At 47.7% G+C, this 26,189-nt stretch overlaps 9 protein-coding genes across 9 annotated transcripts; 6 read left to right on the top strand and 3 right to left on the bottom strand.

The window, feature by feature from the left end:
- Nucleotides 1-35: 35 nt before the first annotated feature.
- BC939DRAFT_439170 (uncharacterized protein) lies at nucleotides 36-1,653 on the top strand. The gene is made up of 6 exons (XM_051553930.1): nucleotides 36-421; nucleotides 546-671; nucleotides 782-878; nucleotides 970-1,085; nucleotides 1,172-1,302; nucleotides 1,398-1,653. The coding sequence occupies exons 1-6, from the start codon at nucleotides 362-364 to the stop codon at nucleotides 1,549-1,551; spliced, it is 684 nt and encodes a 227-aa protein (XP_051416170.1). The 5' UTR covers nucleotides 36-361; the 3' UTR covers nucleotides 1,552-1,653.
- Nucleotides 1,654-5,328, top strand: BC939DRAFT_406825 (uncharacterized protein). Its single transcript, XM_051552858.1, has 12 exons — nucleotides 1,654-2,073; nucleotides 2,158-2,328; nucleotides 2,420-2,573; nucleotides 2,652-2,927; nucleotides 3,004-3,172; nucleotides 3,254-3,469; nucleotides 3,549-3,687; nucleotides 3,779-4,139; nucleotides 4,233-4,528; nucleotides 4,622-4,709; nucleotides 4,795-4,935; nucleotides 5,027-5,328. Exons 1-12 carry the CDS (start codon nucleotides 1,679-1,681, stop codon nucleotides 5,300-5,302), a joined length of 2,682 nt encoding a protein of 893 aa, XP_051416169.1. The 5' UTR covers nucleotides 1,654-1,678; the 3' UTR covers nucleotides 5,303-5,328.
- A 126-nt stretch (nucleotides 5,329-5,454) lies between these two features.
- BC939DRAFT_439166 (6-phosphofructo-2-kinase-domain-containing protein) lies at nucleotides 5,455-7,152 on the top strand (the record flags this gene model as incomplete). The annotated part of the gene is made up of 5 exons (XM_051553929.1): nucleotides 5,455-5,552; nucleotides 5,648-5,793; nucleotides 5,895-6,142; nucleotides 6,316-6,540; nucleotides 6,630-7,152. Coding segments are annotated over exons 1-5 (1,075 nt in total), but the record flags the coding sequence as incomplete, so codon positions are not given.
- A 6,822-nt stretch (nucleotides 7,153-13,974) lies between these two features.
- Nucleotides 13,975-15,721, top strand: BC939DRAFT_439159 (uncharacterized protein). Its single transcript, XM_051553928.1, has one exon. The coding sequence runs from the start codon at nucleotides 14,021-14,023 to the stop codon at nucleotides 15,497-15,499; it is 1,479 nt and encodes a 492-aa protein (XP_051416167.1). The 5' UTR covers nucleotides 13,975-14,020; the 3' UTR covers nucleotides 15,500-15,721.
- Nucleotides 15,722-16,221: 500 nt separating this feature from the next.
- Nucleotides 16,222-17,682, bottom strand: BC939DRAFT_392819 (uncharacterized protein; the record flags this gene model as incomplete). Its single annotated transcript, XM_051552049.1, has 4 exons — nucleotides 16,222-16,765; nucleotides 16,865-17,082; nucleotides 17,183-17,400; nucleotides 17,493-17,682. The coding sequence occupies 4 exons, from the start codon at nucleotides 17,680-17,682 to the stop codon at nucleotides 16,222-16,224; spliced, it is 1,170 nt and encodes a 389-aa protein (XP_051416166.1).
- Nucleotides 17,683-19,149: 1,467 nt separating this feature from the next.
- BC939DRAFT_280274 (uncharacterized protein) lies at nucleotides 19,150-20,186 on the bottom strand. The gene is made up of 2 exons (XM_051551203.1): nucleotides 20,010-20,186; nucleotides 19,150-19,743 (listed from the first exon to the last, which is right to left on the bottom strand). The coding sequence occupies exons 1-2, from the start codon at nucleotides 20,030-20,032 to the stop codon at nucleotides 19,278-19,280; spliced, it is 489 nt and encodes a 162-aa protein (XP_051416165.1). The 5' UTR covers nucleotides 20,033-20,186; the 3' UTR covers nucleotides 19,150-19,277.
- Nucleotides 20,187-21,294: 1,108 nt separating this feature from the next.
- BC939DRAFT_392913 (kinase-like domain-containing protein) lies at nucleotides 21,295-21,963 on the bottom strand (the record flags this gene model as incomplete). The annotated part of the gene is made up of 2 exons (XM_051552058.1): nucleotides 21,295-21,672; nucleotides 21,799-21,963. Coding segments are annotated over 2 exons (543 nt in total), but the record flags the coding sequence as incomplete, so codon positions are not given.
- Nucleotides 21,964-23,406: 1,443 nt separating this feature from the next.
- On the top strand, nucleotides 23,407-24,171 carry BC939DRAFT_439149 (uncharacterized protein). The gene is made up of 2 exons (XM_051553927.1): nucleotides 23,407-23,852; nucleotides 23,973-24,171. The coding sequence occupies exons 1-2, from the start codon at nucleotides 23,567-23,569 to the stop codon at nucleotides 24,098-24,100; spliced, it is 414 nt and encodes a 137-aa protein (XP_051416163.1). The 5' UTR covers nucleotides 23,407-23,566; the 3' UTR covers nucleotides 24,101-24,171.
- BC939DRAFT_439139 (uncharacterized protein) lies at nucleotides 23,830-26,056 on the top strand. Its single transcript, XM_051553926.1, has 7 exons — nucleotides 23,830-23,999; nucleotides 24,153-24,362; nucleotides 24,437-24,591; nucleotides 24,677-24,898; nucleotides 25,003-25,373; nucleotides 25,452-25,591; nucleotides 25,669-26,056. Exons 2-7 carry the CDS (start codon nucleotides 24,282-24,284, stop codon nucleotides 25,789-25,791), a joined length of 1,092 nt encoding a protein of 363 aa, XP_051416162.1. The 5' UTR covers nucleotides 23,830-23,999; nucleotides 24,153-24,281; the 3' UTR covers nucleotides 25,792-26,056.
- The last annotated feature ends 133 nt before the right edge of the window (nucleotides 26,057-26,189 follow it).

The raw sequence follows: 26,189 nt of genomic DNA, 5'->3' as shown, positions 1-26,189 counted from the left end.
AAGTTCACCGTCACCACTTCACGCCAGGCTGCCTACCCCTTTTGCCCTTTCTCGTTACCCCCTTTCGCTTCCTCATCATTCAGCGCATCGCTTTCGACAAGAAAACCATGATTCTGGAGTCACCTCCCCTGGTCAATCTGACAAAGTTGACAGAGATACATGAAGGTATCACGCCTCGTTTTCTCCACCTTCTGCTTCCTATCAGGGCCAATTGCTTCAGAGATATTGCGATCTATCCAAGGTGCAACATTGACGACTGACGGTCAATGGCTCTCTGCTTGTACCTCCTACAGTGCCTATCCACATCCGTAATCCTATCCATCCCAACTCCGCCAACAGGCACAAGCGTCTCGGTCTTCAGATGTTGAACGAGCTGAGTCGTATTGAGATGTTTGTCGCTAGGATCGAAGCTGTGGGCAAGGTAAGCCGTCTTCGAAGACTGACTGCACATCATCAAGTATTGAGAAGGAAGCCTGGTCTACATAATTTCCTTAGTAGTATTAAAATTAACAGCTTCATTTCAATCAACGAACTACTTGCGATAGCACGAAGAGACAAGCGCCGAGTTAACTAAAACAATTGCGCATCTTGAGCAGACACTGTATACATACGAGGTGGACAATGGGCAGGCAAATCGACTCGAGAACACATCAGGGCGTATGATGCTACAGGTGAGAACGAGGATGTTCTAGGACGCAGAAAATTACTGCTGTAACCTCAAAGTAGTGGCATCCCGCCAAACGTTTTGCCTAATGACACACTAACCCTTCTCTTCAAATAGAGATACATGATCAGAACTGGACTCGCGGAAATGTTTCCGAAGTCCTCAGAGTACCTCGGTATCGACCCAATCCTGCCAGGCGGTAGCTTTATTGAAGGTAGCGTTGCGTCCGCCATGTCTTCATTCGGCTTTAAGCTGCCTCCTCAACATTTGATCCATAACATTTTCTTTCAACTATAAATATATAGCTCATTTCCGTCAAATGGCAACTATCAACCAACTTGTGTCGATCGCACTGCAGCTCCAGAATGACTTGCGGCTATCAAATCACAAGTTCATTGCACACCAAGTTGCCTTGCTTTATGTGAGTTCAATTTCGCCGTTATTTCAGTAGTGTATCAAATTGACTCTGTACATCTGTTTTTAACCCTTTGTTGCTCGTCTAAATAGCAATGTATCAATCAAGCAGGGCCGCAGTTTTCGAAAAAATACAAGGCTCGTGTGGAGGAGAACTTCGATGCACTCAAAGAGACTTCCAATATGTCTGAAGAGCCTCGCCTTCCTATCGAGCTGCAGGCCTGGTACGATTTTGATATTTGGCGTATGTGTTTGCACTCGCTATTTTACGATCCTACGCTGACTGATATCGCATACCTCGCTACTCATGTGTCCATAGGCTATCAGATCTCACAACGGACATTGTTTCCGACGCGCTGTTCAGTGGCCGACCCATGTCCCAGCAGACACCAGAGGCTGCTCACCTATCGGATTATATCAATCGAGTTTCGTCTGGCAATTCGTTAGAGGAGCCGGCAGCAGCAGCTTCATAGGCTCAACGATACCCACTACAAAATAAATTGGACACATTTTGCCACCGAAAATATGAGTTGAAAAGAGTACGTCAACTTCATTCGTCTGCGATTCGTCTTTTGCCTTTGTCCATTCCAAACTGCGATCATGTCGGCGCTACCTCTTGCATTCCAAAAGGAAATCGTGGCAGAACTTGTTGCGGAGGATGCTTTGCTTATTATGGCCAAGGGACTGGGTCTCAAAAGCATCCTCGGCGCATTCCTCCAGATATATTCACAACCACAAAACCTCGTTCTTCTTATCAACACTAATACTGAAGAACAAGCTACCCTTAGGGACGACCTTCTGCGCTCTACCAGCCTCGGACAGGGTGGAGTATACTTCCGAAGTATTAACAGCGAACAGAGTCTCGCAGACCGCAGCGAATTATATCGCTATGGAGGCGTGATGGCCATTACGTCTCGCATCCTTGTCATGGACCTGTTGACAGGCCGAATCCCAGTGCATTTGGTGACAGGTATACTCGTTGCCAATGCCCATAGGTAATAGCCCCTAATTGAACATTTATTCGAGTAGCGTGAGCCTCAATGGCACTTCTCTCATATGCGATTGTCGCTACATGCTAGGGTGACAGCCACGTCCACGGAGGCGTTCATTCTCCGGCTCTTTCGACAGGACAATTCAGAAGGATTCGTCAAGGCGTTCAGTGATCAGCCAGAGACGTTTTCGATGGGCTTCGCAACCTTGGAAAAGACATTGAAATTACTCTACCTTCGAAAAGTGAACCTGTGGCCAAGGCATGTCTCCGTATAACGATATTAATGATGACCAACGAATATGACCCTTCGAAGTCGAGCGCTGACCTTCACGTATGTTGGTATTTTGTAGATTTCATGTTACGGTGACAGAGAGTTTGGAGTCGCATGCAGCAGACGTAGTCGAAATCAGACAGCCGATGACAAAGGCTATGAAGACGATCCAGGCAGCTATCATTGAGTGTATGGATGTCTGCCTACAAGAGCTACGTCGGTCTAGTTCAGCAGTACGTACTCCTCTCTTTTGAACACTGTATGGAAGGTTACGAAGGTCAAGCACTGATATCCGGATATTTCTTTTCAAGATCGAGATCGACATTGACGACTTCACGGTGGAAAAGGCAATGTTCAAATCTTTTGATGTCATTATTAGGAGACAGCTGGATCCTATTTGGCACCGTGTCAGTTCGAAGACAAAGCAACTCGTGGGGGATCTGAAAATCCTGCGCAATCTTTTGGCGTACTTAGTATCGTACGACAGCGTGAACTTCAATCTTTATCTCGAGACGATATTGGCGTCCCATAATCCATCTTCGAGCAGCTACTGGCTCTTAACTGACCCTGCGGACAAGATTTACTCTGTAAGGGCATATTTAAGACATTGCATAGTACGTTAGGTATATTGCTTCGTTGACACCGCTATGCTGTTACATGTAGACGGCGAAATCCCGGGTATTCCTTCACCAGGCAGGATACAAAGACCCTGACGATCCAAATATGCTCCCGAATATGAGACCGATTCTGGAGGAACTGCCCAAGTGGAATGTACTATCCGACATTATGGATGAAGTGGAGCTGGAAATGCATCATGCTCCGCAGCCAGAAGGTAGGCCTCTTCTTGGCTACATTTACATTCATGTTGTTCACTGCCTACTTGCTAAGAATATTTTTATTTTAATATTTACAGGGTCGGATACTGTTCTCATTATGGCACAGGATCAGAGGACATGTACACAGCTGAGGCGATACCTATCGACGCCAAAGACAGCCACCTCAACAAGGGGGAAACCACTGATGAGAGATTTGTTACATGGATACCTTCGCTGGAAATCCAACATGAAGCATTTCAAGGATAACGTCGTCAACAAAAAGCCCGCTACACCTGCAACATCCTCATCGACCGGTAATAGTTACGATCCCTCAAACTAAGATTATTTATGGCACACTCTGTCATGACTAACTAAGGATGGCTCTTATATTAGTGAACCATGTCTCTTCATCAATCCGCCGCCCACCACCGACTAAGCGTCGACGCGTCCGAGGCGGCGGCAATATGATGGCACCTGTAGCAAAGCACTCGGCCACCTCATTTGAAAAGGAAGCGGAAGTTATTGCGACATTGTAAGAATATGGTGTATCATTGAGCTACAGGCGCTACTTACTGATCCTAGTTTGCAAAACCGTCCCTAATGTTTATTTTTGTCCGCATCAGTATCCAGGCTACCCAAGAACACCCAGTGTCGAATGCGTACGTGTATGACCATGACCTCGAGGAGATGGACGATTTCACAGACTATTTTGGTCTTGTCGAAGCCAACAGTTTGGTTGTCGTGCATAGCTACGCTGGCGAGTCCGACTCGAGATTGCTGGAGAGCATTAAACCACGGTTTATTATCATGTACGACCCGGATGCGACATTTGTACGATGCGTCGAGGTGTACAAGGCGTGCAATCCTGGGAAGCAGGTTCGCGTCTATTTCACGGTGTATGACAACTCTGTTGAGGAGCAACTCTACCTGAGCGCACTCCGTAGAGAAAAGGACGCGTTTACAAAATTGATCCGTGACAAATCGGTAAGTCCATAAACTATTAAACTATTAGAGAGTGAAAAGAGGCTTGCATCTGTGATATCTAATTGTTCCGATGGCTTTGCTACTGGCCAATAGATGATGGTGTTACCGATAGGAGACATCCAGGCGAAGCAGGTGCAGGATCAGTCGCTGCTCAGGAATATCCATACCCGAATTGCCGGAGGCGGAAAAGCGGGCGAAGATCGTCCACTACCCAGGATCGTCGTGGACTCGCGAGAATTCAGGAGTTCTTTGCCCTCGATTCTCCACTCTCAGGGAATGCTGCTTGAGCCATGCACAATCACCGTTGGCGACTATGTTCTGTCCCCCAATATTTGTGTCGAGAGAAAGAGTATCTCGGATTTGATCAGTTCCTTTGCCTCTGGAAGATTGTAGGTCATCGTTTATTATTTATGTCCTTTATGTCTATTTCTGTTCGTGGTATTGATGGGGCTGTTGTTATATTATTATATCGCATATTCTAGATATACCCAAGTGGAAGCAATGACAGTTCATTACAGTCAACCGGTGCTTTTAATCGAATTTGATGAGGACAAATCGTTTTCATTACAGGTATGAGCTTAACTTCAATGGGAATCGGCAACTCTTTAGCTTGTCTGAATCGGTCATAAACTGAACTTTGATCTCAATACAATAGGACAAGTCAGAAATCAGAACAGATATTTCAATCACAGAGCTGTCTTCAAAGCTAGTTTTGTTGACCATCGCATTTCCAACGCTGAGATTGATTTGGTCCTCTTCAGTCTATGCGACGGTAGAGATATTCGAGGATTTGAAGGTATCGATCCTATGCAATACTAATATTCTTCTCTAACAAAGCACCATGGGGCCACTGTTTACTGAAGTGATTTTTATTTTAAACATTCTAGAGATCAGAGGATGAACCGGATGTACTGAAAGCACAAGCGGTGGGCGTTGATTCAGAGCAAGAGATCGAGAGCGCGTTCAATCTGACACCGCAAGATATTCTTCGTAGTTTGCCTGGGATCACATCCAAGAACTACAAGCATGTTATGAACAACGTAGAAAGTATCCGGGAACTTGCTGAGATGGACATTGCCAAGCTTGATTCCCTCATCGGTGAGGGTCCCGCACAAACCCTTTGGAATTTTTTGAACAGGGACTCAAGGCTAGACATGATGTGAAATAAATAGACACATGTGAATGGTCATTATCAGATTGTCCAAGGCAGCACTGCCGCTAAATATCAATATAGACAAGCCTGTCACAGGGTATGTACATGTACCATGTACAGGTAAATTGGCGTTCCCCGGACCACAGCATTGTTTCTCCTCATCTCATCCTCATTCAACGCCTCATGTTCCCCGGGCAACTTTACAAGACCGAGTCTGGACGTTTGTTCCACGCAGGGGCCATTGCCATCATCTTTGTGGGGTATGAAGTGAGCCACAGCAATGCCTTTTTCGTCCGGCTTGCTATACTTGCCATATATCTTAACATATATCGCGCTTCTTCTCACGGTTATCAAGTCTACCAGCGCGTGGAAAAACACATGTGTCGCGGTCGCTCAGTCGGTACCTGCGATGGCTCGGTCTTCAGACAAAGGTCTTCAGCGTGGGCAATTACCGTCGCCAGATTATTGGTGTTGAGGTTACCAACGACTTTTTTAGTCCAGGTATTACTCATGGTCTTGCTGGTGATCTTCGCTAGTTTCTGAAGTAACTGGAAAAAGCATAATGTCTAACCCATCCCACCTGTCCCTGTACCATATCGTAGTCAATGCGGCTACGGCGGATCTGAGGCTGAAGATAGCAAACGCATGTCTTGACGATATGGTCCAATGGTTCGCAAGTGGTGGCCAGGTCGGCATTTTGGACGGCAGTAACACAACAGAGGAAAGACGTCAGGAGTTGATAGACAGATTGAAGGCCGTGAATGTCAATTACATGTTCATTGAGTCCATCTGTGACAACCCCCAAATCATTGACGCCAACATCCGCAGTGTCAAATTGTCCTCGCCAGACGTGAGTGCATCATCGATAATTACATTACCACTGCTCTGCCCTATGTGATCTTCTATTTGTAATGCAGCCAAAAGCATGCGAGTAAAGAGAAGCGTTACTCACTCCTTCCTAGCGCCGAGGAACCTGAGTGAATATTTTTGTCTAACGCTAGGCTATCTCTGCTCTCTTCATAGTACGTAGGATGGAAGTCTGCAGATGCTGTCAATGATTTTAAACGCAGAATTGAGAACCACGTTCCATCCTACAAGACTATTGCGGACCTCAATCTGAGCTTTGTAAAGCTGATCAACGTCGGGGAGAAGATCATTGTCAATAACGTGCAGGGGTTTTTACAGAGCAAGATTGTTTACTATCTTATGAATTTACATATCTCCCCTCGAAAGATTTATTTTGCCAGGGTATGTTCACCCCTGCAACGGTCTGTTTAAGTATGTATGGTCCCAAGTCTTTGCACTAAACTACTGTCTCTCACTGGCCGTAATTATAGAATGGCGTATCGTTAAACGAACAGTCGTACAAAGCGGATGCGCCTTTGGCGCCAGCAGGCCACCGGTACGCCGAGAATCTCAAAAACTTTCTCTTGACGCTCCGCGACACGCAGGCGCAGGCCTTACAACAGGCTGGTTTTATTGAGACACCGAGGCAGTTAACTGTTTGGACATCCTCCAGAAAGAGGAGCTTTCAGACTGCAGCGCATTTTCTGGACCACGAGGAGATAATTGTCAGGCAACGAAGCGTGCTCTCGGAGAGAAATCCAGGCGTGTGTGACCAAATGACAGCCGAGGAAGTCGCGAAAAAGTATCCAGATGAGTGCATGAGGGCTAAGAATGACCCTTACCGACACCGATTCCCCCGTGCTGAGGTAACATGACTGCGTATTGTTTCTTGCCGGAATCACCATTTGGATTGTGGTGTATAGGTCGAAAGACTGACAAACTACCACTCCTTTGTACCTTAGTCCTATTACGACTTGGCAAACAGGTTAGAAAAAGTGATCCTGGAACTCGAGAGAGAAAAGAACGATGTCCTTATCATCGCGCACGAGTCGGTCATCCGGTGCTTATATGGCTACCTCTTTGGGCTTTCCGAGGGGGATATACCTTCATTGGAGATCCCGGAGGGCACGTTATTCGAGTTATCGCCGACCGCGTACATGACGGAAGAGACGCGCCATATCATCCCAGACTCGCTCACGAACGTCGATTGGCAACTTCAAGCAGAAACATTTCTTTCCCTCGCTGGTAAAGTGCCTGCGTCCCCGGCGTTTATTGACCACTATCTTCCGGATGAAAAGAACAGAAAGCAGCATGATAGTAGCACGACGCAGTCGACACCCTTATCCTCACCTTCTCTATCATCAATCAACACAACGGAGCTGTCGCCGATCAAGAACCCACAGGGTTTGGTTTACGAGCTGGGTCAGGGACAGGAAGCGGTTTTTCGACTGTGAGGGAAGCAGCAGATATCCAGGAGTGTTTCTGGACTCGTCATTAGTGTCTTCAGGCAAGATGTATTCTGGGTATTTACGTATAGAAAAGAAGTTCCTCTCCCTCTTCCTCTCCTCCCACTCTTCCGCACATGTATCTGTTTGATGCCTGCGCTCCAATGAATAAAAGATAGAAATGATGATCGATGGTGAGATGAGGATTTGGGAACTGCCATGAGAGCACGTTCCTAAACGCGACGCGCTGATTGTGCCATAAAAACGTCATGTTGACTATGGTTGCAGTAGATGGAACACCTTTGCAACATCAATCTATATTTTCTACAGTCGAAAATCAGATCTACTACAAAATTTGTAAGATGCCGTTCCCAGCATGCAGGGAATGGACGGGAATGGATCGCCTCGGGTAATTCTTGTACGACCTTCCATGAACGTGTTTTGAAAACTTTGCAGGTCCTTGAGTGAAGAAAACACAAAAGACATTGAAGTCTCTAAGTAGCATGTGCTGGATCTTCTTGTTGCTCTTGCTTGTAAATGTCAGGAGAGGGGAATTATGGCGCTCTCCACAATAAAAATAAAGAAGGGAAGAAAAGGGAGCCGCAGGAGTCAAATCAGGAAAAGAAAAATAACGGAGACGAGGAACATTAAGGCTAGAGAAAGGAGTTGTTCTCAAGGGGAAGAGAGGTGATCGATATATATGATACAAATAGATAGAATAGCATCTTTGTTTTGCCATCTAATAACCTAGACAGCAAAGCCCCTCAATACCTTACAAACTATGAGCGGTATCTTCTTGGTAGTTGATATTTTCCCACCTTGTCGCGAAAAAAAAGGACACAGTAAGAGCGACGAGTTGCCTTTTTTGCCTTGCTTGCAATTAGAGTTCGTATATGTCCTCATCCAGGGTATCAGAGTTGTCGAGGAGGGTAGGTAATGCTGATCTTGCGAGGAGTCCTTCCTGCTGAGTACGTCCATTTCCTGTTTACATAGTGAGACAGATCAATTGGTGTGAAAAAGAATGCTGGCCAGTTTAGTAGGGGGTTCATGTAAGCAAAAGAGGCTGTGGGCACAAAAACTTGCACGGCGGCAAACAGCACTTTATACTTTGTTGTAATCTTTGGTCGTACGCCATCTGGGTTGTCTTACATCTCTCCTCTCCTTGTTCTTTATTTTTCACGCTGTCCATTATCCGTTGTTCTCTCCTTCCCGTCGTATTTTGTATTAACCATCCTCCGATTGTCTTTTGCTTCTTGTTATTGTTCATTCTCATCCTCATTCGCCTTCACTGAATCTCTCATTCGCCTTCACTGAATCTCTCATTTGCATTCGAATCACTTTCTCATTCCTATTCTACTACGTACGTACCCTATTCCTATAGTAATAACCATCCTACTTAACCGCCTTGATCGCTATTCATACTTACCCTTCTCTACCACAATATCTTACCCTGGATTATCTCTATAGATTCACATCTTCTTCACTCCTTGCCGACGCTATACCTCCTTTGCCTTTGTTCGCTCTGTTCATATCATCCTATTCTTCACGTACAAAAGTGGTCTGTGCCTGTGTTACCCACCAGACGCGAACTGAGACCAACAAGCTTTTCTCATTTCTGATTGGCGGGCTTTAAATGAAGAGACGCTTGGGCCAATAGTCCACTTCACCAACACCTGTTGCCACCAGTTTTCTCAATGACGGTCCTCAATGCATCCCAAACACCAGAGCTGGTACCAGCACCAGAGCCAGCAACACAGAAGCTACAGGCACCAGTATTATCGTCGTCATCGTCAAGGTCATCTCCACAGGGCGATAATCTTACTTTAGCATCGCCTTTGCGCATCTGTTCTTCGTCTCTCTCACTCCCCTCGCCATCCCTAACTCTGCAAACATCCCCAAATACACCGAATTCCAATGTCACACAACCGGAGTTCTCCCCTCGTCTCCACCGTTGTCGCCGTTCCCGTCGTAATCGATCTGCCTGCCTTCCTCTTGTCGCATTGTATGCTTCGTTCTTCTTCATCCTGTTCTCACTCGTCATTGCTCCCACCGCCACTACCACGTACGCAGCTGTCGTTCCCACAACACCGTCCAAGGTTCCCAATCCGTTCACAAACAGCAATGGTGCTCAGACTCCGTTCCTGCATACGAAGTCGCCTCCTCCAGTGGACTTTGCCGCGTTGGGGCAAGTAGCCCTCCTCGGAGACTTTGACGCACTGACGCCTGTCGTGACCATAGGACAGCAGAATACGTTCGAAAGCAATACATTCTCGATCCTGGAGCTCTGCAAAGTTCCGTCACCTGCTTCAGCCAATGGCAATCAATCAGACGAGGACAGGGTTTTATCTGTGCCAGTCCTATTGGCCAGTTTCACGTTGGACGCGCCATTATCTTCACCTGTAGGATCGTCACCGACAGCCGCTGAGTCTTTGACAAACTATGGCATTACAGCGACCTGTGTGTTGAGCAGCGCTCCACATCAGGTTTACATTGGAGGGTATTTCACACAGGTATCGTCCGCTTCATCATCATCTATCAACAGCAGCAGTAGCAGCATCGCCACACCAACAACCAGCAATCCAAGGACGGGCCTCAATTACATTGGACTGTACGACTCCAAACTCAAGCGTTTCCTGTCCATGGGGGACGGAGTAGATGGCCCCGTTCAGAGCTTGTTGTGCGATTCGAGTAAAGATCAAGTCTATGTGGTTGGACGGTTCAGGGCGCCTTTGCAGGATATAATGGCTTCGGCCGAAGGCAGTAGCAACAACAGTAGCTACCAGGCTTTGGGCTCCTTCGGCGGAGGCGTTGCCGTCTGGAAACGGGCTCTGCAGGATTCTGGCTCTGAGCCAAGCAACAGCAGCAGTGATGATAACGAGCAGAAGTTTCGAGCGATTTCGCAGGCGTCAGGATCTTGGATGCCGCTACCGTTCAAGGGCGTGAATGGCGTGGTTGCATCCGTCGCCCAGACCCAAGACGGGACGTTTTACTTTGGTGGCAAGTTCGATACTACAGCCGATGGAGAGCGCTTCAGCGCACCTGACACCCAGCTAGTGAACATGGACAGAGTCATGGTATGAACAATATCATGAGTGAGGATTTGTATTTTATTCTATTTCAGCACAGCATCTCAAATCACATCCGTATTGGTATCTTTATATCAGGTAACAACTGGCAATAGCGCAGATGCAGCACAGGACAAAAGTATCATTTGCCGGCCATCCACAGGCACTAGGAGCAACTGGATCATGCGCGACAACATCCCTGGACACTGGCGTGCAGAATTCCCGCTTCACATCACCCCGACGCTCTTCCGCCTCTGGAACATTGACAGCACCGAGGACGCAATCCCCTTGGACCGCGGGACAGAGACGTTCTCTATCGTGGCACAGCCCTCCAACCAGCTCTTGAACCTCAGTTATGTAGATCCTATCACTCATATCGTCCAGCACTGCACCGTCTGCATCCTCTACCCACGACCTACCTCCACCTCGATTCACCAAGGCTATCAGGATTTCTTGGTCATAAAACCGGTCCTATTGCATGCGGTTCAAATCAACATACTATCTTGGTACGGACAAGGAGGCGGTCTTGGAGGCATCGAGGTGTATCAGTCTGAGATTTTTGTTCGAGCTGTGGACGAACTCAACACTGCTTCAAAGTGCACTTCGGGATTTGCTTCGTCTTCGTCTTCAAGATCACTACCCATGAATCTCACAGCGCGTACAAACAGCCGCAGGGATAGCAAAGACATGACCGCGTACTCAAGCTTTCTAGGTGCAGACTGGGTCACGATGGATATCACAGGTGGCTGGCAGACTGTTCTGGCAACCAGAATCTCTACGAGTGACCAGACTGTGCGCAGCAAAGCCTATGTGGATCTATCGCCCTATCTTGAAGAGTCAGGAATGTACGATGTATACTTGTACACGCCTGGCTGCAGCGCCGGATCTACCGGCAATAGCTCGACCGCGCCCTCGAATGCCTGTGAAAGCCGTGGCTCGGTCGATGTTAGCATGTACTTTGCGTCGCCTGAGAATGCCATGACTATCACTCTGTCTCAGGAGAACACCGCGGACAAGTACGACAAGATCTACTCAGGAATGATTGTGCACTCAACGTCGGATTTCAGACCCCATGTCGTGATCAAGCCCACAACAACTTGGACAGGAGCCAGTGGTGCCCAAGATTCTCAGACCATCATTGTGGACTCAATCCAGTTTGTGAAGCAGGCGACCTGCAACAGTACCAATAGTTTACTCTTTTATCGTCCTGGTTCAATATCAGAAGCACTGACTGGGGTCAAAGCGGGAAAGGATCAGGTAAAGGGATTGGATTCCTCCACCTGGGGCAATTTGCCAACCCAGCTTCCACCTGGAGCTGTGGTAAATTCCCTCATCACATACACTGGCGCAGTCGGATCATCTCAGTCATCATCTTCCTCGATGCTATTTGTTGGTGGGGCGTTCCAAGGGACTGAATATGCTAACGTAGTCGCATGGGATGGCTCGGTATTTGTGCCGCTTGGTCAAGGCAAGGATCTCCCATCGGGCGTAGATGGTACTGTCACCGGCATGGCAATCTATCAGTCGAATCTCTATGTCGTTGGCGCATTCCAGCAAGCATATGGGTCAGGAGCAGGGGCGACTTCCTGTGGTGGGCTTGGCGTGTATGATATCCAGACCAGATCATGGGCTCTATTCGGGAACGCCACGCAATATTTTCAATCAGACGCCCAGTTCCGTTCTATTGAACTCTCGAGCAGTGCCAGTGGACAGCCCCAGCTGGTTATCGGGGGAAAGTTTACTTGGGCACAGGGACTTCAGACAGTAGCCGTAGCGACTTGGGATATTAGCCTTCAAAAGTGGATCCGAGAGGATGCACAATCCAATTATAACGGTCAAGGTCCGTCTGCCTTCCAGCTCGGATACGCTTACGGTCAGATCTCGTACCTTATCCGAGTCCTAGGATCGAGGGCGAACGGAACAGCAGAGAACCCTGTGGTGCTGGTTGCAGGAGTTATTGAATCTTTGGACACATACCAGATTCGCCAACCCGAGAACATGGCCTGGCTCACTGCCTCTGGAAGGCTCAAGACCGTCAACCTGTCACCTGCTCTATCCATGAGTCCAGCTGGCGTTTTTTATGGTGCCAACAGCAATAGCAGCGATAACGCGATCAAAGCAGCAACGCAACAAATTGCCCAAGCACCCTTACTGTCAAAGGTCGGCGCCGGAATCATTTATCTCAACAAAACCTCGCAGCAATGGATTACGATCGTTGGTGGCGTCCATGCGGACGGCAACATCGGAGCGGGATATTTTTATACACCAGTTATCCCATCCCTTACTGAGAACGATTTGCTGAGCTACGTCAAACTAGATTTAACCCAAACACAGCCGTCCTCATCGATTACAGGCGAGATCTTGGCGCTAGGCATCAATAAGGACGACTCGACGGGGTATGGATCAACGGATGCTGGGGGTGATCTGTTGCTGATCGGAGGTTTGTTTAAAAGCAGTACTCGAGGGGTGAACGGCCTGGCATTGTACGACATATCTATCAGCCAAGTTGTATCCTCGAGCATCATGCCTTCTTTGCGAGGTGTACAAGGTCGCGATCCCATGGTTCAAGTAATCAAGCGTCATCCAGGCGATAGCAAAGGGGTGCTGATCCTTGCAGGTGATTTCTCTGGCGTCGGCAGTGGTGTGGCGTGTGAGCTGATCTGCGTCTGGAGCCCTGCCGCGGCACGAGAGGCGCTCGATAAGGAAAATCCCCTTGACAGCAGCTTCAAGTCTATCTATGGCGATGCCGACAGCAAGAACCGCCTAGAAGTCCTTTCGGGTGTCGTGAACGACATCGCGTTTGAAGATGTATTGTCCCATCGCCTGGTTATCGCCTCCCTACCCCTATATAATGTGATGTGTATGACACTGACTCATTGCTATCTTGCTATCTGATAGGACAGGAACATGTATGTGGCAGGGGATCTGGCTGTGAATGGTGTCGCGTGCGGAGTTGCTAGTTTCAACTTTGACACCTTCAAGTGGACGACGTTTGGGTCGATGATAAACGCGACCGGCGACTATGGTGCCGCGGCCCACCCTCCTGAACCTGACGCGCTTACGGGACCCGTCACTGCCATCACGCATGACTCGCGCTTCCACCAGTTTTTTGTGGCTGGAAGGTAAGGAGGACAAAAGCTTCATTGCTGGATCCGTTTGCTGGCACTAGACACTAACTACGCATCCAAACGTACCTAATTTATTTCTTGATCCATCTAGGAGTGCAATAGATAATTCGACATACTTCAGAAAGTGGAATGGATCTCGCTTTCTTCGTGTTTGTAAGTCTTAATCTAGCATCCGACTACAATATCTTTAATGTACATCCTATACTAACGATTATGTTTATGACTTTTAATAGCATCCGAATTCATGCCGAGCAGCGAAGTCCACCGCCTGGAGATACTACCTGCATTGAGCAATGCGCCCGCCCGCACAGCTGCCTCTGAAAATGACTCAAATGATACGATCAGCATCCTTGAACAAGGGTACATTATCCTTGTCTCTGGCCGGATCCTTCTCGGAAGTCCCTCCGGCTCTGCAATGTCCTTTAGTGGAGCTGACCACCAAGAACTGTCTCTTGCATTCTTTGACGGACAGACATGGTTCCCTTTCATACAGAGTTCTCAAAACGGCACCTCCTCAACAATCGCAGGCCCCAAGGCAGGATCCTTTGGCCCCACGACACCAGTGGGCACATTCCTCGATCCCGGTAATAACATTCTTCTGAACCCCCATCCATTCGACTCTGGCCTTGTCAAGAGAGCTACTCTCGGTGACGCCGCATCCGTGCAAATGCGTCTTCGCGACCAAGGCGTGTTCCGGGCTCTGGCGATTGCGCATCTGCCACGGATCGTCGCTCAGGACTACCTGCCCCTCAAATACATCATCCTCATCGCAGTCGGCATTTCCTTGGGACTTATCTTCTTTATCATTCTGGGCGCATTCCTGTACGTCTGGTTGAAGGGCCGTCTATCTAAAGGCGGACCAACTAAGCGTCCGAAACTGGGGTCTTCGTTTATGGAGGACGGATATGCTGGGCACGGAATTCGGAATGTAGGGACGGATCCACTTGGCCTGAGACAAGGCACCACCTTTGCTAGCGATGCGGATTTCAAAAGCGAGAAGGTGGGATCTCTCTTCAAGTCCAAGAAGAACGGTCTAGGGAATTCATCCGCAAACCTGGCATCATTAAGTATCTCATGCGCGGCGATCGAGTCGGCTAACAACAGCTATCGACCGAACTCGACGATCGCGGAGACGACGGATGCGCTGGTGACCGAGTTCGTGAGAAATCATCAGCAACAGCTTGCAGGTGAACCAAGCGCGTCCTCCGAACAACAGCAACAAGAAGAAAAGAGTGGGCCTGTAGCCCCACCATCGCCCGACAGACGCAGCAAACGGCCACTCAAATGCAAACCCCAAAACCAGAACTCGAGCAGTAGCGATCTCACGAATCCGGTTGCGCAAGCCGGTCGCTTCCCAACCCTCCTAGCCGTAGGCTACAATCCCTCAACTCCCAACTCCAATGCACCCACATCACCAGTAACAACCATGAGCACACCAAGGGATATCACTGGCGCCAGCACCGCAGCCGTAGGCGCAGAGGCCTCGAATATGAATGACACCAATAATCCAGCTGCAGCCGCGGCCGTGCCAGGGGGCGTGTTCTACTATGCGAAATATCCATTCCGCGCACGCGAGATCGGAGAGCTAGGTTTCCAAGCTGGCGCGCGCATCTTGGTCGTCGACATGAGCGATGATATCTGGTGGATGGGCGTGGTTCAAAACGCCAACGGCCAGCAAATGCATGGTGTCTTCCCTTCCAACTACGTCGGACCAACACCATAGAAATACATAGACGTACTTTTTACTGATAGACAGCCATCCATTTCATTCATTCATTCATTCAAATTGTTCAGCTTACAAGTGCGAATAGACGGAGAGACAGAAATAAAGCCAAACGCTGGTTTCTTGAGTGGAAAACTAGTCGCTATCGCCCTCCAGTTCATCTTCCTCCACCTCATCCGCCTCTGCCACCTCTACCTCGTCAGTGTTACTTCCGTCACCCTCATCATCATCATCATCATCATCGTCGTCGTCGTTGACTTCTTCTTCCACCGAGACATACGAACCTCCTTCCTCATCCTCATGCTCATCCAACGAGTCCACCATCGAATCCACATCCTCTGCATCAAGCTCCACAACGATCGAGCCCTCCGCAGCTGCAGATAGCAAGGAATCTGAACCCTCATCATCACCTGCTACGCTGCTTCCTGCTCGATCATCTTCGAATCGTCCTCTCAGCTCCGCATCTTCCTTCTCCTGTGCGGCTGTCCGCAGATCTTCCACAACACCTTCCAAACTGCGCTTGCGGCACTGCCGTGCTTGCATCAACCATGAGCGAGACACTGTCTCGTGGTAACTTCTCGACTTGGTCCTCGCATATTTGATGTACTGTATTTGATTTTTTTTCGCAATGATGAGTAAGGAGCATAGATAAGTAAGACTTGTGAGTCCTGGGGTCAGCAAACGGTCAGTTCAAACAGGTAATGAGCAACGAACCTTGGACTCTACAAGGCGGATGTTGCGGAAGAGAAACAGTTTCGTGTATCGAATCGCTGCCATTTTGCCCTCCTTGTACTTGTCTGATTGACGTTCTCGAATCTGACGCACACTCGGCATTTGTACACGGCGCAAGGAACTCGGTTCCTGATCGTTGACCTTTCAAAAAATAAAAGGAATGAGAACATTGAGTAATTTATATCTACATGGGCCCTGCCACATTTACAAAAAAAAAAAAAAAAAGCGTCCTCAAGGCTTACTTTGCGACGTCCAGCCTTGCGTTTTCGTGCATCCGTCTTTTTGCCGCTCCGTGCTGAAGATTGTGGGCTAGGTGAATTGCCCGACTCCTTGCTTTTGCTGACTCGCTCACCAATGTAGCCTCGGCAATTGGGAGCTCCGCATCGACACTTTTGTTTTTGGGCACCACGGAACGAGGAGAAGTTGTAGTCGTAGCTGATTTCCACTCCTGCGGGTATATCCTGAGACGCGAAGATACCAATGCTCATCTCTCCGTTCAAGAACCACTTTTCAATTTGACTGTTGGGTGAACAGCTGAAGTGTTCATGAAAAACAAGAAAGTATTAAAGTTAGGCCAGGCTCATTCACAGAAAGATTCTGTCCTGCTTAAAATTCGATCATGATTTCTATTACCTGTGGTTGACAAATCGGGCATTGGTTCCTTTCTGGCAAGCATCAACCACCTCTCCCTTTTCGTACTCGAGGAAATAAAAGTTCTTGTTGTTTTTGTATATGGTTTCCATGCGTCTGTGACACTCGCTCTGCGATATCACTTCGCCGCGATACTCGATCACCAGGGTGCCCTTCTTGATGGGCTCTATCGTCTGGATACCAAAACCTCTCTCCTTCGTCTATTAGCATCCAAGAAGAATGACGTTTAGGTCAGTACATTATTAGAGTCAACACACTACACTTCCATCAGACCTGAGCTAAAGTCAGAACATAACCTACCCAGATGACCCGGAGATGGTCCTCTTTGTGCTTTTTTTGGAACCGCTGATTTGAGCATTGGTCTCCGCACGGGCAATGTGCAGAGATGCACTCGTAGAACATGACGCGATTGTAGCAGTCTTCACCACACCCCACTCTTCCTGCTCCTGGTGGTGGCGGCGTGCAATGGCACACCATAGGACTTGTTTCTATACGCCGTTTCCGCTCAAGAAAAATATCTATAAGGTGAAATGAAGGGTGTCTCAGTAACTTGATTCCGTAGCTGTATGATATTCACTTGAGCGGACAAACTCTATGATATAGCGCATACTGCTCCGAATCTTGATAAAGGGTTCCGGTTGCATGCTTTTGCGTAAAAGGCCTGCCTGCCATGCCTGCATAATGTCAAAGGGCAAACAGAAGTCCTTCTGTGTTGACATCAGTGCTGCACCGTAGTTGATAGGAAGCTGGAAAAAAGGCCCTGAATTTGACGAACTGCTGCCTTTGAATCCCCTCTTCATACGCAGAACTAATGCTTGGGATGACTTTGGACCTGACTTTAGGGTCACTGACTGTTTCAAGTTGTTAGGTGGGTTGACCTTGAGATCAGAGGAATATAGTCCAGATTTGAGGTAAGCCTTCCTGACGAGACGGACTGGTTCTTTTGTCGAGTCTTCCTCTGCAGATCCTGAATCTTCGTCCTAAAGCAATGATTAAAAATCGTCCAGTGTTATTACTACTATTAATAACAGATCATTTGTGCAGTATATAGCATACTACGTGCCCTTACATCTGTGGTATCGGCGACAGTCTGTTTGCCCTTAGAATTCTTGGCTTTAGTAGCGGTGATGCTAGCAAGAGAGGCGCGCGTGCGCTTCAAGGGAACATTTACAGTCGAGCACGATTTGAGGGTGCTAGATGAGGTCTTTGGGGGCCGGCCTGGTTTCCGTTTGATCTTTTCGATCTTTACCGGTGAGACCAGACTTGGATTCATGGCGAACTTCATAGCATTAGATGGTCTTCCTGGCCCTCTCTTGATCATGAGAGCTGAATCAGATGAGACAGCGGTCAATGAACGCGGTCCAGTTCTCCCTCCGTTACTGGTCTCTCCAAGCTTCGAATCCATAGACGCTGCCCTCCGGGTGATGATGCTCCTTGACGGCGAACCTGCGCTCGTCGATGTTGTGCTGATGTCGTTTCCAGATTTTTCGCTACCGTCGTCTGAATCATCGTCACCCCACGTCATTGAACGCCCACGTTGTGAAGAAGCCGATGAAGAGGCGTCTGTATCCTTGCCAGAGCTCCTCTTGAGGACGTATGTATGGTTTTTTGAATTCATGTAGACACTGGGATCGTACTTCTCCCTCGGCTTGTTCGTGGCCACCCTTTTAACCCTCCGCTCAATGATGTTTTCCCTCGTCACATCGCTAGGGCTAGGAGTTCGCTTTCGCTTAGCAGCCGCCGAAGTACCTGAGGTATTCGAGGTTTCTGACGTGGGAGGGGGCGTTGGAGTCGAAAGCCTTGCCCCTATTAATTCCGCTTCCAATGTCAATGTGTGGAGCTGTGGTATCCGCTGTGGTGGCTTAGGCTTATCGATAGGAGGTGCCAATCCTGCTGCCACTGCCGCCGCCAAGACCGCCGCCGCCTCCGCCTTTGCTTGCTGCCTAGCCTCCCGGACAATAACCGAAGGTCGCTCAACCGTACCGCTACGATCGCATGGAATCTTGGCTTTGACGCAACGCAAGCAAATGGTGTTGTAGTCGCACTTTCGGTGTTGATCGCGACAGGCAGCGCACGAAGTCGGTCCTAGAAAATATCCGCGAGGTCTTCCTGGCCGACGTTTGCCTGTGGGCAACAACATATCTGCTTCTGCAGGTGCATAGGTGCTTCGCGCCTTTTGCTGGATGATTGCTTTTGCGAGACTTGGTTTCGTCAGCGCGTCAATTGGAATATCAAAATCGATCTCAGATAAATCCTCTGCCGGCAGTTCACCCTTGTGCTCCTCTGGCGACAGACTCCTTTGATCTGTTGATATCCTGCTGTTGGCGTCCGCGTTCACAGTGTTTGGGTGGGATACTGTTGATGAGGACCGTATGGCATTGTATTCTATCGCATCTCACGTTTCGGATGTTACATTAGCGAGTCTGTTTCGATGATGCAGTAATTGAGTGGATAGCATATGTGCGGGCATTGCGGACTTACCCAAGTCGACAGTACGGATTTCGCGATCAGATGGTGGTGTAACCATGGCGACAGTTTCCCGTTCCTGAACACCATTCCTTGAATGTGCTGACTTAGAGCGCGTACGATCTGCGGCCCCATTTGCTTTTGTAGCTGATCCATTTAATACCATCATCGAGCTGCCATTCATCCCTGAACTCTGGGCATCCTCATCCATTTTTGACGCGATAGTCGTGGCGGTCAGGATTTGTTTGGCGACTGTCACTGCCTCGGCCTTATCCACCTGCTTCAGGAGTCGAGCAACGGCGAGCATCTCTTCCTCCTGACGTTCCAGCTCAGCCTCGACCTTTGTCTGTTGGTTTTTCCCTTCATGATCTCTTCTGGCGGCAATCGACAGTCTCCTAAGAAGTAGATATGATTTTTGTCCGCACCCGACAAAAGAAGCGTGGTTGTATTAGGACTCACGAGGTACCAGTTGGGGACAGAGAGGAGCATTGCAGCACACGTTCCAGCGATTGTCCAGGTGGTTGTCATGAGGTGCGGATGAAATTCTTCGGATAAAGGTAGGTGAGGTACATGCGGAGTCGATTCTTGCAGTGAACAAGAGGCCGCAAGATTTGGATGTGGAGGAGAATGGGTAGATGTCACACGAGTAGAAAGAGCATACCTTTTCTTCGCCTTGACCGCCATGTTGAACGCAGGGATTGTCGGTGATTCAGGGACGATCGAGGGGAGTGGTGTCGGTGGAGTAGAAAGGGACAGCAAGCAAAGGACAGTGATGGATGGGATGGCGGATGAAATGGAAAGAAAAAATAAAGGCCGCTTGCGGTGGAAGAGAGTTCAAAATAGCGTTTGAAGCAAGGAACGAATAAAAAGTAGTCCTTTTGGAAGGAAGAGGGAGGAAACAGCACACACTCCAAAGACCGGACTTGGATCGCAAAAAATGAAGCAGCAGAATCAGCAAACGGCTGATGCAAGGAATGATACCGCGATGGCAAAATGACGATCGAGAACCAGAACCTCAAGGCCAGTAGGGTCGTGCCACAGCCAAAACGCGTTTCAGGAAGTACTTTTAATGGCAACAGAATGGATGTGTCAATGTACCAGCGGGAGACGGCGGTACTCTGTCTGATATGCAACGAGAGAGCGAAAGACAAGGATAAAGGAAGACGGAGCAGAAGTACTCAGGTCGACGTTCACCCGAGGAATCATATTAGCTTTTTTATGCGGGCTAGACTATAAGAGACAAGTGAGCACATACCGATCCATTCGCCCCCATGCCATGCACCCTTTTCTTCATGCTTCCCTGCGAAAGGCAAGATGAATCCGAGTCAACGTTTAAAAAAATAGCAATACAGAAGTTAGGTATACAAACCATCCTTGCTACCTTTTGGTGCAACCACCTGGAATTCAATATTTTTGTTAGAGTCGCCATTGGTTTGTGAGAATACCAGTACAGGCACCATTAACTTAACTTTGGCGCCATGGATTTCTGATCTGGGACTCAGGATCCACCCTTAGCGCTTTTTTCTTTTTTTCTTACTATTTTTTCTCTTTGGAATATAATGCCGCACATACCGTGTACACAAAGGGGGACATGGGACGTTGACGGGGACATAGTCACCATGCACACCACGTCCTACGGGAATGATAGTAACATGAACTATCGATACCGATGCACACGGACCCGTCATATTTTTGTCCGCAGGACAAAGAGTCAAGCGTTCACCAGCGATCATTTGGCTCCAAAGAGCGTTGTCGCTCGATAAAAGGACCCTTTTGGATAGATATCCTAAACCGTAGACGTCTGTCCCACAAAACCGTCCTTGCCGGCACTTTAATCTGAGATTGCAGGACTCATCTCCAGCTTTTTTTTTTTTTTTTTTTTTTTGCTGTGCTTTTTTCAATTGGTATGATGGAAACTCCAATGTGTTAAATGAAGAGATAAGACTCTACAAAGCGCTTCTGAACGGAGAGTACAAGTTAGGCTTATTATTGCTCTCAAGGTCTGTGCTGCTGATCTCCAAGCACCAAGAGCTATCTCTAACCTGTCCGATACGCCAACGATCCGCAGGCTTAGCTCGGAGCGCGTTCTTCAAAAGATCTCGTGCCCCAGTGCTGCTATCCGTTAGGTCCTCGTATCGGCCATTGAGGGTCTGTAACTGAAGTCGGGGCTCATACTCGTCCTGAAATGGGAGTTTGTTAGTCAAGAATGCATAAAGAACAACCCCCAATGACCATATATCCGAAAGAGGGCGCCGGAGTGGCCTGTTCGACCGCAGTTGTTCCGTAGAGCAGTATGCTAGTGATCCACCTACAATCTCCGCATCCTATTGCGTATCGTCACTCGTGGTCTTGGCTCCCGTCCTCGAACAACTAGTCTCTCCGCAGTTCGGTGCGCTCAAATGGCAGGAGAATGTGCCTGTTGGGGAAACCAGGCTGTCACCGAATGATACTGCCGCGTCCTCATCCTGGTACTCTGCAAGACCAAAGTCGCAAACTTTCCATATGCCGCTCTCGTGCCGAAGAATGTTTTCCAGCTTGATGTCTCTGTGCACGATTCGCATCCCTTCATGTAGGTATCTTACACTTCCACAACCTGGTTGAAAATAGTCCTTGCTTGCTCCTCGTCCAGAGGCTTACCGGTTTTGGGAGACGTTGGAGAAGTAGCGGATGGGATTTCACCCTGCAGTAAATATCCCAGAAAGATGGTAAAATTCGCAAAAGATGAATGTTTCCGTCGGCAGCCTTTCCATTGTAATAAACGGTAGTGCGTTCGAGTGCGAGATCTGGCCCCACATCGTGATCTCCTTGCCTTCCTCAAGAGCCACGGGAACCGATCGGTATTGAAAACGGTCTCGAAAACGATCTCGGACCCCCTCTTGAAAACCTGCTTTCACTGCAACTCTGTCTCCAGCTACAAGCAATGAGAGCTCAACAACAGGAAGCGCAAGGAAGAGCAAGAGAAACTGAAAATGAAGAAGCATTTCAGGAATGCGAACGCGAGTTAGAGTACGCTTTGAAGAAACTAGGTAAACTAGGCGATGTCGTTCATGATGTACGCCGCAGTGCTTCCAAGAATACAATACATATTGTCGAATGAGTGTGTCCCTGTGCCAATTCAGAATTTCCAATTAATAAGAAAGGTTTGGCCGTCTACGCCACATCTTTTGGTGACGTTTATGCTCCCTCCCTCTTCATCAACTCGCTGCACACCTCCTTTTCATCACCTCCGTCCGCGCGCACACACACTTACTTTCCACCAAACTTTTTTGCGTCTCCATTACCGTCCTTTCCGTTCACCGTGATCCAAACGTACGTTCTGACTCCTCAAAGGTATTCCCCTCAGTTTTGTTTCGTCCCGTGTGAAAACACCATGTCATGATCGGCCCATCTTCTATTGTTCCAGCATATATACCTCTGGGCTCTGTCGAATGGGGGAGTTGCTGTGACAACGGTGGTTCTTCATGGCAATCCAGTCAGAGGCATAATGTGACTGTTCTGCTCTCTCTCTCTCTCTCTCTCTATCACTCTACACTCCTCAATATCTTTAATAGAGCTCCAACTATGTTATGTGGCATCTAACAATTTCTCACATTATCGCTCTTCATTCATGCCTTCCATCCGTAGCTATCTAGCATACTATCTATTTATCAGTATTCACGCGGGGTTGAAGGTGCGTATGATTAAATCTGCCTGTTGTTCATCCACTACACTTTTGCCTGCCCCCTTTACTCCCCTGGCTTCTGCTGGTTTGATTTCTATCAAATTAGTGGAGATTTCAGAGCAGTAAGGGAATGGGTTAGATTCGTGATCTTTGCTCGTCATACGGCTCGCAAGTTAATGCCCCCTGTATGTCCCCCATTGATCCTGCTCACATACTCGTTCGCTTTGTGCGGGGTATGTGGGTAGTCGCGACTGGCAATTACAGAAATACGTGTTTGGTAGCGCAACACGTATTTTTCTATATTTCGTTTTAAACTTGATATTCTTGCTTCAGCTTTACTAACACTTTTTACTTTTGTTGATTTCTTTTTTTGTGTGAGTCGACACCTTGGGACATTAGTAGAGTATTGCTGTCTACAGAACTCGTCATTGCGATATCTAGCTATCATGAAAAAGAGTCCCAAAGATTCTATGTCAAATCCACAAGCTACGGGCTGACAAGCTGAGATCAATGCGGATCGGGCTGGAGCGGAATATTTTTTGTCTCAGCGAGGACGAATGCACTTTGACCCCTTTGAGTATATGGCTTTTCGCGCATTAGAGCGATCATGCTCGTCACAATTGTTGTCGGAATGGGCGCGATGGATGCAAGATCTACAGAATAGTTCTTATGAGTTTGTCTGTCGGAAGGCAAAGGCTGCGCCACGATTGACGAACAGCGATATCGACAAGTACTACGAAAACCGTATTGTCACAAATCACGAGTTGGATATTCTTGAGACTTCGTCTAATCAAGTCATCGCAGCGGGTCGCAAACTAACGTCTATTTTGCAAAAGCGTCAAGGTAATGAAGAGAAATGGCAACTTTAAAAGTGTCAAATTCATGTGCCTAAATAGCAATGGAACTGAGATATATCAACAATTGACAAATAGCCTTCTCCAACGTTACCCGTAACTGATATAGATAACTCCGACAACTCCAACCTTCAACGTATGTCTAGTTCCTCCACAGAGATCTTAGTCAATCTTAGAAAAAAAAATAGAGCAAGGACATGGATGTTAGCTCTAGAGGAGACCAGTTCGATTTTTTGAATCGTTTGGCTGACTCTTTCTGTCACTCAATCTTCCATTATTATTACTATAGAGCCAACCTCTATACCAACAGCAGAATCATCATCATCAACATGTCGTGTTTCAGAGTACCCATTCATTGGAGAGACTGGTGAGGTGGAACACAGGGCTTCTCCTTCCTATCGCGCACTCGAGGGCATCAATGGACACAAGAAAAAACGACAGGCTGAAAGACGGAGATTTATCACTTTCGTTGTTTTCAAAATCATCAACGCCGCCGAAGGTAGGGTACTATCTTCATCTTTTTCTTTCTCACACTCTCTCTTTTGTACAACTGACTTATCAAGCCAAACATAGACGTTCTACCTCGATCCAGCCACCTTCGCACCTATGGCATACTCCATTGGGGTAGACAACATAGGCCAGGCTTTCCACAAGCTCCAGCTGTATGGAGTGGGACTAGCCAACGACGAAACAGTAAAGGCAACTATGGCAAACTTCCAGTGTTTTTTGTAAGTTCTCATTGACAATACTTGACACTAATTTAAGTGCAGGCATATGATCAGTAGCTAATTCTATTGCCCATGTTTTCGTCAGAGCAATAAATTACATTTGGGATACTTCGGCCGAAGTAGGTATACCGCAGACGACAATCATCACGATCCGATCTCTCTTCAATCAGCCCAGGTTCAACTTTTCCCCATCAAACAACCTCTTGCTCTGCTCCCTTGAGTCAGAACTCTCAGCAGGGAAAATCGAACAAGAAGCATCGAAGGACGACGTGGTTGCAGTGGACGTAATCGACATATTTCGATCAATGTACGTAAATCTAAACAATATATTTGATTATATTTGGAATTCTTCGATCCTCAATTCATTTTCCTTTTTTAGAATATTTCATCCTCTTCTTTTCTGGCCCGTAGGAAAAATGATCTCCCTCAAACATATTATCCATTCAGCGCTGATGAGGGAGAGGATAGCTTTGTACACAAAGCACTGCACGCAATGATCTCTACGGTATTCAGCGACTTTAAGAAGAAATGGGCAAACAAATCTGCCGAGGGATCCAAAGAGAGGCGCAAGGAGGATGACAGAGAAGGTCTTCGCCCCGATCTGCAGATCACTATCAACAACCAGATCGTTTTGTTCATGGAAGTAAAACCACCGTCGTGCGCTACCGAGCTGAAGTATTTAGCTGATCGATGGAAGCTGGCAAATTTAGCGAAAGACGAGCTAGATGCCAGCCTGCGCAAGCACATAAGACTTCCATTCGTCACCACAATCCAAGTTTTTGGTAAGCCACATTTCTAAGCGATATCACTTTTGTTCTTAGAACTGCATTCTAGATTGATTTACCATTCAATTTCTATAGGCCACAGGATGGAGATCCACACTGTCAGTCTTCAGAATGGACTTTATCATTTCCACCAACAATTCCAAATGTATGTTCCGCGTGCCCGCGATGACGCTGGACCTGTTCGGGCCTGTCTTCAAGCTCTATACAGTGTCAAGGTAACGAATGAATTATAAATCGCTGCATGTTTTGTAGTATGTAAACTCAATTGGTGTTTTATCTCTGACCACTACAGAGCTGGCTCCAAGATCTGCGCCTCCCACCAACCTTTGAACTTGTACAGTCGCGTCCTCGCCCAGCTGAACTCGATGATATCAAAAAGAGTAAAATTACACCGACTAAGCGTATAATGTTTTAACCCCCATCTTGGCGTCAACATTATTTGAAGAAACAAGTAAAAACCATAGCCGCTCTTTATTTTTTGCCACATTCAATTGCTCCGGCCATCATGTTGGTATTAGGGCGGCACCCTGGAACTAAATTTGCTCTACAGGTCTGGGAAAAAAAAACCCCAAATTCATCCGTTGGCTGTGTTTCAGAATTTTTTCACTTTGGAGGAATGTTGCTGCATTTAAAGCTTATTCACGCTTATCTATTTTCTACAATAAATACCTTCTCGCATACCACTGCTCCCGCAACCCGTAAGTCTAGTCAACTTACTCTTGATCCGCAGTAAACTTGACTTCCTGTGTTCAGGACGACATTTTTTTTTTGTTCTCGACTTGGTCATTTCTTCTTCTCTGTTCGTCTGAACCC

Source organism: Gamsiella multidivaricata (assembly GCF_025024155.1).
Source record: "Gamsiella multidivaricata strain RSA 2152 chromosome Unknown BC939scaffold_7, whole genome shotgun sequence".
Taxonomy (NCBI): domain Eukaryota; kingdom Fungi; phylum Mortierellomycota; class Mortierellomycetes; order Mortierellales; family Mortierellaceae; genus Gamsiella; species Gamsiella multidivaricata.
This window is presented reverse-complemented; position numbering and strand designations above follow the sequence as displayed.